Raw genomic sequence first — 18,550 nt, 5'->3', positions numbered from 1 at the left:
AACTATTATAACTATAAAATACTAACTATGCCATACGGGTTTGTGCGAAAGGAAAAGAGGTTCTAGTAAGGATAAAATGGTCCTTAATATTTCAAATAGAATGTAATGCATTTCTTCAAGAAGAATTGTACTACACAACAAAACGTCTAAATATCACATGACTACATAAAACATACAAAAAATAATAATTTCAACTTAATTATTCCCCTCCTGTGGCTACAAAATTTAATCATTCAATTTAATGAAGAAAGCAAAAAAAAAAAGTTATGCCCTTCAAAAGGGCGTGTGCTCCTGAACTTATTCTTATGATATTGATATCAAACTCTCAGATTAGGAGAACTATTATCCAACAAACAAAACAGTGGAAATGTGGCCATTCATTTAAAGCAGGTCTGGAAGAAGCTCAATGAGATTATTTTGATTTGGATTTAAGCGGGGGAGTTAATACAAACTTGCAAAACTATGGACCCAGTTCTAAAAACATACTTTATAGTATGAAGAATATAAACTTTTGACTTTTTAAAGCACAATCCTGGGAAAAGATGCTGTCACTTAAAGAGAGACAGAGATTGTACTGCATTTCCACTCTATTCCAACTGTATGAACTTTGTTCCAAAGGAAATATGGCTGGTTCCCCATGTAGTCTTCTTTATGCAGTATTTCAGACAGCATTGGAATTTTTGCTCTAGCATTTATAGGATAATCCCAGGGCCTAACTGCATTTTAAAATAAAAAAGAACCTTAATTGTTATTGTTTTAAGGTATCTTGGTTTGATATTTGATGGCTTTATTTAATGTTATCTTATTGTTCTGTTGCGAACTGTTTTGAGCTCCTCCAAGTAGGAAAACTGTAAATAAAAATCACAATACTTTTCTTTAAAAAAGAAAGAAAAAAGATTGCATTATTTTCAAGAAATTGCATCTTTCCCAGGCTTTTAGATTTGCACAAAAATGTTGGATATTGTAAAAATCTTATCTTTGCTTAGATTCATTCAAACTTGGACATATGTTACTTGGTGGTATAAAAAGAAAAACAGAAAAAGAAGGAAAAGAAAAAATAATAATATAGTTATCTAGGTTAAAGCTGTCAATGTTGAAACAGATTACTTATGTAATAAATTAAGGGAGATAATGAAGAAAATTTCTCCAATCACATAGGAGCAATTATCCTCATTTTATTATAAGTGGATATGGTCTGTTGTACATCACATGCTTCAGTGGTACCACCATATGGTATATTTTTATTATTATATCAAGTCTAAGGGACAAAGGAAGTTGGAGAATTAAATTTGTGGCTGTTACTCTCAACAACTACGCCATATTAATATAGCAATAGCACTTAGACTTATATACTGCTTCAGAGTGCTTTACAGCCCTGTCTCAACAGTTTATAGAATCAGCATATTGCTCCCCAAAAATCTGGGTCAAACTTGAGCCCGTGAGATTCAACCTGCCGAACTGCTAGCAGTCAGCAATCAGCAGAATTAGCCTGCAATACTGCATTCTAACCATGGCTCCACCATGGCTCCACAGATAATATCATTATCCATAATAATTTAAAATAATTTATAATCCAAAGAATGGTTCATCAACCTTGTCAAAGATAGCAAACATTTTTAAAAGCGCCCATTCATTCATTTTATACAAGAATTAAAGCTTAAACAGTCAGGATTTAGAAACAATTCAATGTTAAAAGTAATATTAACAACTTCTTACCTCCACACCAAGATTGAGCAAGTGTTTCACTATGCCGATCTGGCCACTGGATGCCGCAGCATGAAGTGGAGTGTAACCTTTCTTATCTTTACATGTCACTTCAGCCCCATGACTGATCAATAATGAAACAACTTCCAAGTGGCCTAAAAAAGGCAAGGAAAATGTAGTATTTCTTGTGTGTCTATCTTGGCAGCGCAATTTAATATGGCCCTCATTGTTGGTATGCCACTCTAGGCTCATAACTCAGTCTCAAACAAAATATGCTCATTCATTAGACAATTGTTAGTGTGCATGTTTAAGACAAGTGAAGGAAGATGAGAAATCTAATTTTATAGGATGCATATAAAATATAAAAAATCCTGGATGATTGTTGTTCCTGGACAGGACAATAAAACCAATCAATGTATCTTAAGATGGAAGGTTAATTGTAACACACACACACACACACACACACACAGACCTATAACCCTTCAAGTTATCTTTAGCCCTTTGAAAAAAGAAAATGGAAAGCAACAACAGACATTTTTAAGAAAATCCAAAACTGAAGAGATCTTCACATAAATCATTTCCCTTTTTAAAAAACAAAATTATTTTAATTCCACTGTATTCTATTTTGGGCTTACTTGCATTTTTAAGACAATTCAAAAGTTGCATTTTTTTCAGTTAGATAAAGGAACATGAATAGCTGTTTTTAAGGAACTGTATTTTTTTCTTTATACTTCTTCTAATCTAATGTAATTACTCCAATTGTGTTTCACTTTCACAGGGAAGATCTTATGAAAAGGCTTTTTAAAATTTGAATGCTAATTAGTTCACCTTTTTCTGTTATTAAGCAGCTAAATTGTTGTGCTGTGAATTACTGTTTTCATAATAATCAAGTTACCATCATATACATGGCAGCGAAAGAAAAGATTACAAAAAAGGGTCATTAATATGTGATAATTGTTCTTGAATAGAATAGAATAACTGAGTTGGAAGGGACCTTGGAGGTCTTCTAGTCTAACCCACTGCTTAGGCAAGAAACCCTATACCATTTCAGACAAATGGTTATCCAACATCTTCTTAAAAACTTCCAGTGTTGGAGCTTTCATAACTTCTGGAGGCAATTTGTTCCACTGATTAATTGTTCTGTCAGGAAATTTTTCCTTAGTTCTAAGTTGCTTCTCTCTTTGATTAGTTTCCACCCATTGCTTCTTGCCTGCCTTCAGGTGCTTTGGAGAATAGCTTGACTTCCTCTCCTTTGTGGCAGCCCCTGAGATATTGGTCACTACTATCATGTCTTCCCTAGTCCTTCTTTTCATTAAACTAGACATACCCAGTTCCTGCAACTGTTCTTCATATGTTTTAGTCTCCAGTTCCCTAATCAACTTTGTTGCTCTTCTCTGAACACTTTCTAGAGTCTCAGCATCTTTTTTTACATCATGGCGACCAAAACTGGATGCAGTATTCCAAATGTGGTCTTTCCAAGGCATGATAAAGTGGTATTAACACTTCATGTGATCTTGATTCTATCCCTCTGTTTATGCAGCCTAGAACTGTATTGGTTTCTGTTGAATTTCACAGTACAGTAAATAGCAATAGCAGTTAGACTTATATACCGCTTCATAGGGCTTTCAGCCCTCTCTAAGCGGTTTACAGAGTCAGCATATTGCCCCCAACAACAATCCGGGTCCTCATTTTACCCACCTCGGAAGGATGGAAGGCTGAGTCAACCCTGAGCCGGTGAAATTTGAACAGCCGAACTGCAGTCAGCTGAAGTAGCCTGCAGTGCTGCATTTAACCACTGTGCCACCTCGGCTCTTCATAGTTATATAGTTATAAATAACTATTAATATATTTTCTTTTCCTTAACTGTTAACTCTATTGATGCTTATGATTGGTTAGTAATCCCCTTTTCAAATATCCTACAAACAGCAGTATTTAAAGATGAGGCTGACTGAGAGTTCTGAGTTTTTGGATTTCAGGGGAAGAAATGGTGAACTGAAGACAGCTCCACTAAAAGTGGAGTCAAGAAGCACAGCAAAATAAAATGCCACCGAGTAAATCAACTCTTTGTAATTTCTTTCTAGACACGGAAAGGCTTTGGAATTGCTGACAAGGGAATCTACAGTACAGCTGTTCCTTGCAAGGACTTCACAAGACAGCAATCTCCAGTGGGTTTAGAGATTTGGGAGAGAAGGGAATAGCCACCTTCTCAAACCATAGTTGCCAACTTTAAAACTGGGTTCTCATCTCTTTGCTAATCACTTTTAAAAATCACTTGTTAACTGCTCTTCAGTTATAAGGAACCACTGGATTGACAAATCTGGAGAAAAAAAACAGGCAAGTTTCCTTCGATCCTTACCAAAATAAATTTTAAATACAAGCTTAAGGGCTTCGTTTGTTTTAATAGATAGCAAAAGGCTAATTAAAAATTTGATTTTGGAAAGTTACAAAGATTTCAAATAAGATTTTGGAATTCTCTATGGAAAAAACTTTCATTTTGATTTTTTTTTTTTTTAAATTGACAGGCTGGGATGTTGAAAGTTGGACGCTACAGGGAACTAAAAGGAACTCAATATTACAATTAAAGCAGAAAACCACACATTCGACTTACAAGTAGAGGAGGGGAACATTATTTTAATATTACACATACTGGAAGATATTTTTGAACAATGGACCCACACTTATTTTTAAGATTGTCTGCCTCTATAGATAAATCATCTTGCATTTCTGCAAACTGCAGTTCCTGAACAGGCATCACTGCATAATGACAACGTCAAACTAATATCAGTAATTTCTTCAAAAACTGTCCCAACCGTTTTCAGCAAACTTGCCTACAAAGCTTTGCAAAAGAAAGCATCAATTAAGAGCAAAAGTCTTTGTGCAGCAGAATATGGTTGTTAAATCTAAGAGATGAGCTTCAAATACTAATGACCTTGATATTTTTCCATATTTTTGCCTTTCAGCTAACATATAGAGAAGTCTTTTGTAAGTCACCAAAGGGGAAGATCTTTCAGCAAAACACATGGATTCCTGATCAAGAGCGCTAACTAATTGAAAGCAACATTTCTAAAAGATAGTTTCCTTAGTCAATCTTATAAGATGAAATTCTATACATAATAAATTACACACTCTCTCCGATATAAATTATGGATATGATTCAGTGCAAAGATACTTTCCTACTTGTGATTTCAACATACTGTAGTTTTAAAAAAAGCATGATTTTTTTCAAAGTCAGTATCCTTGAGGGTTCTTCTTAAAAAATCCAATTCTTGATAACATACGTCAACTTCAGCTTGACCCAGATGCAATGTCTTGCGTGACCCGGCAAATGCGCGCACGACAAAACCGCGCCGACAAAACCGCGGAGAGAAAACCGCGATGTTGAAATCGTGCCCACAACAGCGCGCTGACAAAACCGCGCCCACAAAAGCACGATTAGGGTTAAGTTAAGGGTTAGGGTTAGGGTTATTACCTTGTTTTCGCGTTGTTTGTTGATGGCATGCCTTTCTCGGCGCGCTGTTGTGGGCGCGATTTCAACATCGTGGTTTTCTCACCACGGTTTTGTCGGCGCGCTTTTGTCTTGCGCGCATTTGTCGGTGAACCAATGTCTTGGGCCACTTTTGCTTTAATTCTTTTTTGTTTTTGGGGGGGATAAATTATATATCTGTATCATATGATTAATGCATTTTGATTTTCCTTTCTGCTTGAAGACTATGTGTAGGGTCATCTATTTCATGAGCATCAGTTTGTAAAATTTAATACTGTTTGTCCTTACTGGTAAGATTCAGTCTGCCTTTCTGCGAAGGAAGATGCTGAGGTCTCTACAGAAAGTTTCACTGATACCTGCAATGGCTCTAATGCATATTTCGTTTATCACTACATGAACTCTGAACCACACAAGAGTTGAAAAACCACTTAAGTTTGAAATATTTTAAAAATATTCAAATGAACAGTGAGCAAATATTACTTTTCATTTAAAGACATTTAACTTTTTCTCCTTAAAATATGATGTAAACCTTTAAAGGGATTTATTTCACCCTAAGATACAAACAGAAATAAATGATCAAACATCAGCATTAGAAGGATATACCAAACAACAGAAGAAATTCAAATATGCTTATTAAATTAAGGGAAGATCTCGAGTATTGTAGTTATTATGACTCTTACTACTTATTGCCAAACATATTACAGACATTTTGCTAGCAAGAAAAAACAAAACTCTCTTACCTTTGTATGCTGCCCAGTGTAAAGCTCTTCGGTCCCTTTTGTCGAAGGCATTAATATTTGCCCCTTTAGCCAAAAGTAAACTCACCATCTAAAACAAGCAAACAATCCCCAAATGTACATCAGTCAATAGTTATAGACTATGCAACAATTGACTTAATGTTGATTTGTACTTCACAAATGTATTTTAATTGATTTGTTTTACCCAATCCATTGGATACAAATTCGCAGAAAAATTCTGAGTTCAGCTCACAGCTCACATAAAGGGAAATGGTTTTGCCAGACCAGACAGATTTCAATTCAATTCAATTCAATTCATTAGATTTATAGGCCGCCCAAAATCCCGGAGGACTCTGGGCGGCTAAAGTAAAATAACAATGTTCTTAAGGCACTTACTTCAACATGGCCATTCAGAGCTGCATGGTGTAATGCTGTCCGACCTCCTCTGTCCGAGACATTGACACTACTCAGAAGGGGAATTATCACTTCGGCACACTTCACAGCTTTATTTGCAGCTGCGACATGTAGGGGTGTCTGCCAGTTCTTGTCTCTGGCATTGACGTCAGCTGAATGCTTAATCAATACTTGTACGGCTTCCTAGAAGATCCCACAATTAAATCACAAGGGAAGCATTTGTTAGAAACTACAGATTAGATTTACAAATCTTATACCAACATTGGCCTTATACCGAAATATATTACTTCTCTCCCGTAAAGTAAAATGGACCCCATTACCTTTATGCGTACTGTGTTGAATAGCTATAGAAATGTTCCTCTAGCTTGACTGAAGTGTTTAAATCCAACAGTGCTCAATATGGAAGAAAATGCTACAGTCAACATCCTACCTAGAGATAAATTCATATTCCTGTATGATTTCCTGTAAAATCATACTTCTCCAATACTTCTCCAACCTGATATGTAGGATTGCAAACTCCATCATTCCCAGACTAATTATTCAACCATGTTTATTCAAAATTAAATAGCAATAGCAATAGCAGTTAGACTTACATACCACTTCATAGGGCTTTCAGCCCCCTCTAAGCGGTTTACAGAGTCAGCATATTGCCCCCAACAACAATCCGGGTCCTCGTTTTACCCACCTCGGAAGGATGGAAGGCTAAGTCAACCCTGAGCCGGTGAGAGATTTGAACAGCCGAACTGCAGAACTGCAGTCAGCTGAAGTAGCCTGCAGTGCTGCATTTAACCACTGTGCCCGCCACCACTGCGCCACCTCCAACTTAGTGGAGCTTACTTATCAGTAGGCTTAGATTTGGATTGTTAAGTAACTGAAAACACTTTCAAATCTGTACTCTGCACCCAGTCTGAAGACTTCTGTTATTGTACAGCATTGGCAGGAGTTAAAAGCTGAGCTGATATCTACCTGGTTGGGCTGTAGAGAGTATATGAAATCACACTTAAAATGGTTTCTCTTTTGCTAGGCTGACAGCTCTGGAGGGCTTGTCAATTTTCCACTGTGGGAATTCTTCTGTTTACCCTCCCTCCAAATTCCTTAGCTCAATCTAGCCTCTCCTTCCTCCCACAGAGAATCAGCTGTCATTCCTTAGGACTGATGCGCTATTATTAACTTTTTAAAAAGTACCAAAGGACAAAGCTTTGGTGGCTTTGTAGCTCCCTCTACTTGGCCAGATAATTTACCAAACAAATACATACGGTACAAATTACCAAACAAATGCATACAGTACAACATGCAAATCAGGGATGGGTTTCAAATGGTTCTCGGCGGTTCCCGCGAACCGGTTGGTCGGCGAACCCAGAAGTAAGTAACTTCCAGGAACGGCGAAGGGCCCACCCGCCCGCAATCCTTACCGGTCTTTGAAGGCTTCTGCACTTCCACGCAGGCGCATTGCACATACAGCACCTGCGCGATTCTCCGCAAGCAGCTGGAGCATTGCGCAGGCGCTACGATGCATGCGTGAACTGCGCGCGTGCACGAGGACACTGCCGGCCCTGTTCCAACCGAACCGGTTGGAACGGGATAAACAACCCACCACTGATGCAAATAAAAAAGAAAAGGGGAGATGAGGCACTGACTGAACACAGTCTTTGCAGCTTGATGATTGATCAGCTAAAGGGACACTGATTGGCTTAATGTTTCTCAACAGTGTTGAGAGGAAGAAGCAGTGAAGAAAGTTGAATTGAATTTATTTCATTTATATTGAATTTATTTCATTTATATGCCGCCCTTTTCCCCGAAGGGGACTCAGTTGTGGGTCACTTAAAATCCTTAAGGGATTGGGGTGTAAAAATAGCAAAATAAAAGTACATTTTTACTGGTTTAATCTAGTTTATATAGTAGTTAGCTTTTTCACACTGCCTTCTGAAGAACTCTGGCTTCGTGTGAATGAGTTGAATCACTCCAACTTTGCTTCTGCTGCCATTGCAAAGGATGAAATAAACCACAGCATAATTTCTTCTTAGTGTGTTTTAATGTGATGTGGAGCTGGGGAATTCTGGCTTTTTTTTCATTCTAACAAGCCAAGATTTGAAAGCCAAGAACTCAGTATGTATACCCGCTTCTCGCAGGTGGCCCTCAAAGAAATAGAATGGAAGGGGGAAAAATTTGCATCTTATTAAACTATTAGGGAGAGGGGGAGGAGAAGGAGGAGTGGAAAATTCTTTTCAGCTTGAGATAACTTGGATTTTACCTGGGAAAATTATCTGTAATCAATGATTTTATTCACATGGACATTATTTGGCTATATATAGTTATGTGGTTTCCCCACTGACTGCTACATGAACACTTTTGACTTGCAGACATCTGCCCACAATGCAGGTCTAGTGGAAAACCATGCAGCTTCCAGAATTTGTACCAACACTGTGGTTCCACTATTCTTTCAATTGGCCCTTCAGACTCATTATATGCTTAAAGCAGAATTATGATCAATATACCTATACATATATATGTGAGCTACAGAAATATAACTGAACTGCAAAAACAAAACAAAAAAATGAATACTTTTAACTCTTCAACTATATTTGAGACAGATTAGAAGCCATCTAAACACGTTCAATAGAAACCCAACAGGTTTAGCAGGTGAAACAAGTCCAATACCTTCTATGTCAAGCTCATAGCTTTTCTTTTAAAATGGATGTTAAATTATGCCATTAATATGAACCAAGGAGTGGCAATTTCTATCCACCTTCCTTTCTTTTCAAGGATTTGTAGCTTATGATTTCTAATGTTTCTTCAGTGGACTTTTACCAGAAGCCAACAGCTGGGAAATTCCAATACTGTAGCAGCCAAAGAGTACTCAGATTTAGAAACAAATTCTAAGAATCCAACCCCCTTAGGCTTGGCAAGGACCCAGATAGCTGCAAAAGCAATTCTACCAATCTTTGGAGAAAAGCCAAGCTGGCAACTTTTGAAAAAGAAGACTTTCTCAACAGCCAATTCATTGGCATGGATTGTGTAGACCAGTGGTTCCCAAACTTGGCAACTTTAAGACTTGTGCACTTCAACTCCCAGAATTCTCCAGCCAGCTCAGCTCTGCTGGCTGGAGAATTCTGGGAGTTGAAGTCCACAAGTCTTAAAGTTGCCAAGTTTGGGAACCGCTGGTGTAGACCCAACTTTGGAAAATGAAAACACCCTGCAAAATGGCAGCTTAGAATGGGACCACATTATAAATAAAAATTTAGCTGCTCCTGGTTATTTCTCTCACTTATAAAGTCTTAAGTGAGTAAAAGGAAGGAGGGGATAAGATATTAAGTATAAAAAATACCATACAGAGCTATTTAAAAAAAGTAACTCCCGACAGGATAAGATAGAATTGACTTGCAAAGAGTAAACCTAAGGAAACTTGCTGAACAGGTTTTGCTGGATTGGGCATTATTTTCAATGTTTTGATAAGAGATGATTGAAGGGGAGGAGAAAGTGCACAATCAAACCTTCAGGACACTATTTTCTGGCACACTGCTGTCTCCCTTTAATACAGTCCATATCTAAGCAGGTATCCTAATCGCTTGGGAACATTCCATTAAAGGTAAAGTTATGCCATGTTTTATTGGTTCATCACATCACATAACTTTTCCTGTTACATGAAAGGGCGAAATTCAGGAATGTTTTCTGCAAGGATGTTGGAAGTTGGTAAATGATCTATTCCTGGTTATTTTTAAAATGAAATCGCTTTTAGCAAAAGTAGCAATAGCAATAGCAGTTAGACTTATATACCGCTTCATAGGGCTTTCAGCCCTCTCTAAGCGGTTTACAGAGTCAGCATATCGCTCCCACAGTCTGGGTCCTCATTTCACCCACCTCGGAAGGATGGAAGGCTGAGTTAACCTTGAGCCAGTGAGATTAGAACCGCTGAACTGCAGATAACAGTCAGCTGAAGTGCCCTGCAGTACTGCACCCTAACCACTGCGCCACCTCGGCTCTTGTGTTCTTTTTTCAGAGAGAGTCTCTCTTTAGAAGACTGCTAGCTACAGTGAAGAACATTATAAATGATTAATTATATTCATAGTCAAAATCATTAGGGATTTTAAATGTATCAATCAGCATGTTAAAAATAAGCTTTGCTCTGAGCCCAAGGTTCACGAAGTGCTCAATTAACAAAGGCAGAGATGTCATTTCTTCGCTGGCTGGGGAATTCTGGGAGTTGAAGTCCAGACATCTTCAAGTGACCAAGGTTGAGAAACACTGCTCTATAGTCTCTCTTACTTTACCAAATGCATGGTTTGGATCCGTTTCCCTTTTTTACAGCACAACTTGTGCACTCCTAATACAACTCAGGAAATAAACAGTAAGCAAGGGTCGCTCAAGGTACTTTGGTTCATGTTTTGTTTCCATGCACCAAAATAGAGATTAATAAATTGTGAATCATTTCCTAATTTCAGTTGAGGTAGTCCTGGCAATCTTATTTCAACACTGGTAACAAGACAGTATTGGTCAGCAACCTGACAATATCAAGCCAGTTTGCAAACTACATAGTTCTGTGTTAAGAAATAAATAGTTGAGGGTGCTTTTAGGGAGAATCTCTCTCTTTCTGCCATTGACTGCAATGCAGGTAACCATGCCGTCTAAAACAGGGTTGGGGTTGAACTGGTTAAGTTAATATGCTTTGTAATCACATTGCCAAACTTTTCTCTTACACCTGTTACTTTTTAAGTGGTATTTATTTGCAACTTATCCACTAGCCTTTGCCTGTGTGTACAAAGAAAGTAAAGGGGGGATAACGGAAGTTCCCTTCTCGCCAGTTATTTTGGCAAAGAGCCGAGGTGGCGCAGTGGGTAGAGTGCAGTACTGCAGGCCACTTCAGCTGATTGTTATCTGCAGTTCAGCGGTTCTAATCTCACCGGCTCAAGGTTGACTCAGCCTTCCATCCTTCCGAGGTGGGTGAAATGAGGACCCAGACTGTGGGGGCAATATGCTGACTCTGTCATCCGCTTAGAGAGGGCTGAAAGCCCTATGAAACGGTATATAAGTCTAACTGCTATTGCTATTGCTAAAGTGAAGGCTGGGATCCAGTACAATTACTGGATTCATAATTATGGAAGAAAGAAAAATCTCAGCTTCTGTTTCTTGAAGACATTTATGCTCTTCAAGCCTCTGGAAACTTGAAAACTTTCAAATAGCTTTCAATTAGTTTCCTTGCTAGCAACAAGGGAACTTGGTGAATGTTTATTACGGTATTCAGGCCTCTCCAGAAACAAAATTCTGGATCAGCATGCGAGATCAACTTTTAATTCTATCTCTCTTCTCAAGTAAGTGTCCGTGTTTCCTATATTTATGCTTTCTATTAGTGACTATGGAGTTATATTTCATGGCATTAAATCTATTAAGTAAACCAGATATGTGCATCTAAACCACAAAAGCTTTGCATGCTAGCCTTTTTTAGGTTAAACCCAGCATTTATTCATCTGTGTCATAGACAAAAATGATCACCACATCAGAGAATGCAATGCAATCATTACCAGGGCTACAAAGAATTCCGGGGAAATGGAAAATGTTTCCATTTAGTCACCGAACGGTTAATGTAAAGAAGCTTGTACTGTAACTTAATTTATTTATAAACCCTTTGGAAATCTCAAGCTGACAGGAAGGCAGAATGTTTATTGGGGCCTTATAGATACAAGTGAGCTGCATCTTCCTGGCACATGAATAAGTTGACAATACAGGACACAAGAGACGTAGTGGTGAATGCTACACTACATAACCTCCAATGCAGCATCAGGGACTTGCAGTCACTAGAGGCAAGGGAGGCGTGGCCTCACCACTCATGAGGAAAAGGAAAGAATTTTAAAGACTTTTTAAAAAATAATTAAAGCCAAGGTAGTTGCTGCCAGATTCACAGTGACTTGGAACAGTGCTTTGTGTTAACCATAGGAGGAGGCCAGAGAACTAGGGGCCTCTTTTGCATAAGGAATTTTTCACCTTTCAAGAGTTAAGCAAGGGTTAACAAGCAAAAAATTCCTTATGCAAATGAGGCACGTATTCTCTCGCCTCCTGTAGAGGGCATTTTTAGAGGCTTTTTAGAGTTCTCTGGGAGCAACTAGCTCAGTCTGACAGAGCTCTGGCCTTTCATGAGGGGAGGGCAGAGCAGGGCAGGGAGAAGCAGAGTTGAAATCGTCTCTGAAACAGCTGGAAAAGGTGCGTGTGTGGGGAGGGGGGAGGAATTCCAAAAGTTTGATCGGAAGGCAGCAGGGGAAGGGGGGGTATGGCAGAGGAGCTGCTTTCAAGCCTTTGGAAAATATATCCAATCCAACTTCTGTGTTTGTGTTTGAGAGTGAGTGAATGAGAGAGGGATCCAAGTTCTCTGTGTGTGCGTGTGTCTGTTTGAGAGAGGGGGGAGGGAGGGAGGGAGAGAGGGAGGAAGGAGGGGGAGGGAGAAGAAAAAGAATGGGAAAACTTATTTTGCAAGGGGGGAAAAATGCTGTCGCTTTCAATCGGAACTGAGCATGCCTGGCTGTGGAATTCTGGGAGTTGAAGTCCACACGTCTAAAAAGTGCCCCACCAGCCCTAAAGCTGACCGCACGTCACTGTGCAGCATATACCCTCTTCCTCCTTTCCTTCCTCCCCCCACCCCCAGTATGCCTGCTTCCCAGCTTTGATTCCCTGATCCAGCTGACTACTAAGTAAACACATTAAACATATACATAGTAGTCCATTATTCAAGACACCTAACTTAGAATTACATAGACAATTATATTGAATCGTTCCTTTATGTGTACAAGGGATGGAGTAACAGTAGAGCATTTTTTTAAAGTTGAAACTTCTGAAGCACATATTGCTGAAGCATTGGCTGTGTTACTCACTTCACTCCTTGAAGCAACAGCTCGGTGGAGAGGAGTCAGCCACATGTTGTCCTTTGCATTGACACGGGCTCCTGCAAAATCAAATGGACATCTCTTAAATACCACATCACCCAAAAGTGAGGTTTGCTGAACAGAACATCATGCAATACAGAACGTGTTCCAGACCATACTGCCCAATTTTTGACATTTGTTTCAAGATGGCTAATAACCAAAGGCAAAGTGACGTTGCTGATTCCCAAAATAATCCTGGAGCAGGAAAGAGAACTCACCGTCTCACGGTTTCTAACCTGATGCTTTAACCAGTTACTAAAAAATCATGAAAGGTATCAGCAGTTTGCTTGTAACGCTGTCAAAGACCAGGCAGTTCTATTACTTGCATTGTTGATACTGATGCTGCTCATACACATCCTATTCTGTGGCTATCCATACTTGTACAAAAATTTAGTTCATGTGCCCTGGCCAACTGCTCTCCAAATCTATACCTGGAGCAAATGAGAAGGTGAAGAAGCAGAGGAAGGTCCAGAAGTCATAGCTTCACTGAGACAGTATTTTATTACTTTATTAGATTCATTGTCTAAAACCTAAAATAAGCTGGACATTCCTTCCTTCCTTCCTTCCTTCCTTCCTTCCTTCCTTCCTTCCTTCCTTCCTTCCTTCATTCATTCATTCATTCATTCATTCAATTTCTATAACCGCCCATCTCAGCTAAGTGACTTTTCCCTATTCTATAATAGAATCCTCATTCTACTCTTTTTTAAACGAAAGACAGTCCTTATCAATACTACTTATTTTCTTCATTCCAACCCAAATCCCTTTCATTCTGTGAATAGGCTGTTTTTCAAACGTTGTGTTTTCTATTCCTAGTGTCCTATTGTTGTTTAATAAGATTTAAACAGAAGATGGAAGAAATTTTTTTGTCATCAATAGGCCCAATAGTTTATGTAGTTTGGATACAATATCTTTAAAAAAGAAAAGAAAAAGAAGAGAATTCACATCTTGACTGATTGCTTGATTACAATCTCTGAAAAAAATAATGTGTAAATTTTCCTGGGAAATGAAACACATTTCTAAACACACCACAGAAGTATAGTAGGTGCCTTGTTAATCAGATCTCGTTTCCACATCCTCTGCCTTTGCAAATTTGCAAGGTGTTGTTTATCTAACGCAGAGAAGTTATCTGCACATTCAATTTTATTGATGTATTTAAATGTATTTAAAAAGCAACTATTCAGAATGTCCGATTAAGAATGGAACCTTTCCCACTGCTGCAAAAGAGCCATTCAAATTAGTTACCTTTTATTTTAAAATTATGTGACCCTGAACCTTATACTGCCTTGCTGGCTCTGTTACATAAAATTCCTCTGGACCACTATTAGGCAACATATTTTAGGTTACAACTTCCATAAGTCTCAACCAGCAGCTCTCAGAGATCTGCTTCTGCACCTTCCAGAATGCAGCCGCGCGAGCGATTGTGGGTGCACCCCGGTACACCCACGTCACACCTATCCTCCGCGAGCTGCACTGGCTGCCTATTGGTCTTTGGATACGCTTCAAGGTGCTAGTCGTCACTTATAAAAGCCCTTCATGATATTGGACCTGGGTACTTGAGAGACCGCCGGCTGCCAATTACCTCCAATAGACCCATTAGATCCCACAGATTAGGCCTCCTCCGAATTCCATCTACCGGCCAATGCCGTTTGGCTACTACCTGGAGGAGGGCCTTCTCTGTGGCTTCTCCGGCCCTCTGGAACGAGCTCCCCGTGGAGATTCGGACTATCACCACCCTTCAGGCTTTCCGCAAAGCCCTTAAAACCTGGCTGTTCCGACAGGCCTGGGGCTGATGAGTTCCCTGCCCCCGCTCGAATTGTGTGGTTGTTGACTGTTTTTAAATTGTTGTAGTTGTTTGTCCGTTGTCTTTCCTCCATGTTTGTATTCCCCCCCCCCCTTACTTTGGTTTGTGAGCTGCCCTGAGTCCCTCTGGGAATAGGGCGGCATAGAAATGCAATAAATCAAATCAAATCAAATCAAACCTTACACTCAGCGACAAGACAGTACTGGTTGACAGGAGAACATGAATCCATAAACCAAGTGCTCCTTCCTGATTATCTGGCTAATATTCTGTATTTGATAACACAATACTGAATTGGGGGAGTAGGGACCACGCTAATCAGAGCACTTGTAACTCTTTGGAACCTCGGGGTAGAACTGTCACTGTGCAACTCACCCTTTAACAAATCTAACACAGTCCTAACCAATATTAAGCGTCCTGCAGATGTGCTAAGACATTCATTTTAGTAGCTTCAAAGAGCCAAGCTTCTCTTTGAAGTTTGCTGTGCTGATGAAAACCGCCTTTGGCCCACCGCTAGCAAGTATCAAGCAACCTAATCTGAATTGTGTAGCTAATAATCATATCATAACATGGTTCTTTATTAAATTTAAAGCGGTGCTGACGGGGTGATTTCAACAGGGGCACAGCAAACATGGAGGGGAGATTTATACTGCTATGAGACCGTGGGCCCTTGATGGTATAAAAATTTAATCACATACATAAATAAATTAACATTGGGGGGAGGAGGAGGGGGTGTCTTCTTCGTGCCAAAACTAATTTTATGCAAGCAAGAGCTATTTTTGTCAGGGTGGCAGAAAGGGGAGAAGGGTAGCCCTTTTCTCTTTGCAGCAAGCTGCGGATAGATATCTGTCTCGTCCAAATGGTTTTCAATTTTCAAAATTAAGAGAAATGGCTGCTAGACTTAGAGAGCAGGCAACTTTTTTTTTGGGGGGGGGGGCTTTTGATGCTAAATAATTCAGGTATCGAACCATAAATCCCTGACGGGAAAACATGGGTCCTGTGATTCGGTTGTATATAAATTCAAGCAGGATTTCCAAAATCCTTTTATCCCCCCCCCCCCGCCTCAGAATCTCAGTCTCAGTCTTACAAGAGCCAAGGTGGCGCAGTGGTTAAATGCAGCACTGCAGGCTACTGCTAGATCAGCAGGTCAGCGGTTCAAATCTCACCGGCTCAGGGTTGACTCAGCCTTCCATCCTTCCGAGGTGGGTAAAATGAGGACCCAGATTGTTGGGGACAATATGCTGACTCTCTGTAAACCGCTTAGAGAGGCCTGAAAGGCCTATGAAGCGGTATATAAGTCTACTGCTATAGCTATTGCTATTGCTCAGTCTGACAGCTTCAACCTACATAAACAGTCACGCTGGCTACAGTTTCACCGTGCTGTTTTGAGACATCTGGCTGCTGGTCTTCTGCATCATTTTAACTCTGAATAATTTCTGTTTAATGGTAACCCAGAGGCCCATTCCTGATATGTCTCAATGCAAAGGACGTATGCTTTATTCATTACATGCTATGTTTATTTGTACTGCTGGTGCACCAGTTCAGGTGCCACAAGACTAACTACGAACATATTTCACCAAATGTCTCTCCTGAGTCTTGAGGGAAATGCAATGGGCCAATTCTTTTTTGCAGGGTCCAGCTTCCCCAGCAGGACTGCTACAGGTTATAAATCCTTCTTTGCGTTACTTTAAATATAAAAAATGAACCGAAAAGATTTGAGGAGTTTTGCTGTCTGCTGTTTATGCAGATCAGTATTCAACCGATCCATCCTTTATGAAGCAGCCTCCAAAATGTAGGGCTATTTTTAACCAACGGAAATGCATTAGTTTGATAGAGAGAGGCACTACAGCGAAATAATTTATGAGTCGTAACCTGGTATTACTCAAAAGGGGGTACAAGCAGTGATGTCCTTGATAAATAGTGGCACTTCAGAGTTTCGCAGGAAGGAAGCAGTCAGAAAACACACACAAACACAAAAAGTCAGTATTGACCAAACCTCAAAACATGATTGGATGGTCCTTCCAGGTCAAAAAGGAAAGGTGTGTTTATTTATTGATATACATATGTATTAATCAGTTACTTTATTTCATTTGTATGCCACCTATTTCCTTTGAGGATAACTTAAATTACTATTTTAGAAGGAAGAGTTCTCTAAAATAGATTTTTGAACATAGTATCCTGTTCTGACCCCCCCCCCCTCTCTGCTCGTTCACAGATGACAGTCAGACAGAACTTCAAAGGAAATATCTTTATCAGTCCTGGCTCAAGTTGGCTGCGAGCCCAAAAATAAATGTAGATAAAGTCTTTGGCAAAACATTACACAGCAAAAGCAAAAACAAAAAGCTCTTACAGCAAACCAGGTTTACAGAAAGCAAATCACTTATCCAAGTGCCTCTTTGAATCAGGTTTACAAAAAGCAAATCACTTATCCAAATCTCGAAACGATGAACCACACATGACAAACGACGAACCACGAACGAACATTGACTTCTGCAACTAAGGCATGGCACCACCCATCTTTTATCTGCAGAAGACGACCCTAACGAGCAACAGCTGCTCATTATTCCTGCATCCCGGCGCAACTCACAGCAAGCTGCTGCTGAATCACAACAGTATCCCAATGTTTGCACCAATGTCTCTACCAATAGTGAAGCACAAAACAAAGCTTGACATTTAGAAAACATATTTCAAGCATCCTAATGGGTTCATATTCATTATCTCTGTAATCCTTATACACTATTTGGGGAGGAAGGTCAATTTTATCAATACGGTAAAGAAGCATCAGGGAGAAAAGCTGAGAGTGAAAGAAAAAAGCTGAAATATGGCTTCTTCCACAGGTGGCCCTTGAGTTATGACCATAAGAGCCATGGTGCTAGAATGCTATATTGCGGGCTAATTCTGCTGACTTGCCAGGACTTCACTCCTCATTGGCTCAAGGTTGTCTCAGCCTTCTATCCTTCCAAGGTGGATAAAATGAGCACCCAGATTGATGGGGGCAATATGCTGACTCTGTAAACTGTTTAGAGAGGGCTGCAAAGCACTGTGAAGCAGTGTATAAGTCTAAGTGCTATTGCTATTTAACTGTGGTTTGAATTTATGATGGTCTGGAAAAAAATGACTTATGTCCCACCCTCAAAGCTGTTCCTTATAATCATGTTTTGTGACTTTCCCAGCCAGTTTCCGACAAGCATAGGGGAAGCAAGATTTGTTTAACAACAGCATGATCCACTTAACAACTGCATGATTTGCTTAATAATTGGATGATTCACTTAACAATCACAGTAAAAACATTGTAAAATCAGGTCTGGTCATGTAGTTAACAATCACATCACTTAGCAATCAAAATTACTGTTACATTTGTAGTTGTTAAGTCAAGGACTGTAATAACTATGAAGCACTACGTTAGAAGCAATTTCCTGCAGATATTATTCCCCCTTACTCTTATTCTCCTTCTTGGGATGATTTCGGGGGTGGGGGGGGGAGAGGATGTGTAGGAGTGGAAATG

General features: G+C 39.6%; 1 protein-coding gene across 6 annotated transcripts in view; it reads right to left on the bottom strand.

The window, feature by feature from the left end:
* ANKRD44 (ankyrin repeat domain 44) overlaps positions 1 to 18,550 on the bottom strand; it is a 170,232-nt gene that overhangs the window by 69,695 nt on the left and 81,987 nt on the right. For all 6 annotated transcript variants that reach the window (XM_087707555.1, XM_087707561.1, XM_087707588.1 and 3 more), the window contains exons 4-7: positions 13,197 to 13,267; positions 6,322 to 6,522; positions 5,929 to 6,016; positions 1,717 to 1,859 (exon numbers count right to left, since the gene is read on the bottom strand). In XM_087707555.1, the coding sequence (XP_087563681.1) occupies positions 1,717 to 1,859; positions 5,929 to 6,016; positions 6,322 to 6,522; positions 13,197 to 13,267 (503 nt within the window). The remainder of the gene's footprint in view (positions 1 to 1,716; positions 1,860 to 5,928; positions 6,017 to 6,321; positions 6,523 to 13,196; positions 13,268 to 18,550) is intronic.

Source organism: Thamnophis sirtalis, unplaced genomic scaffold (assembly GCF_051295495.1).
Source record: "Thamnophis sirtalis isolate CommonGarterSnake01/CBP01778 unplaced genomic scaffold, rThaSir2_p1.2 scaffold_1, whole genome shotgun sequence".
Lineage (NCBI taxonomy): Eukaryota > Metazoa > Chordata > Lepidosauria > Squamata > Natricidae > Thamnophis > Thamnophis sirtalis.
The sequence above is the reverse complement of the archived record's forward strand: the minus strand, read 5'-3'. Positions and strand labels throughout refer to the sequence as shown.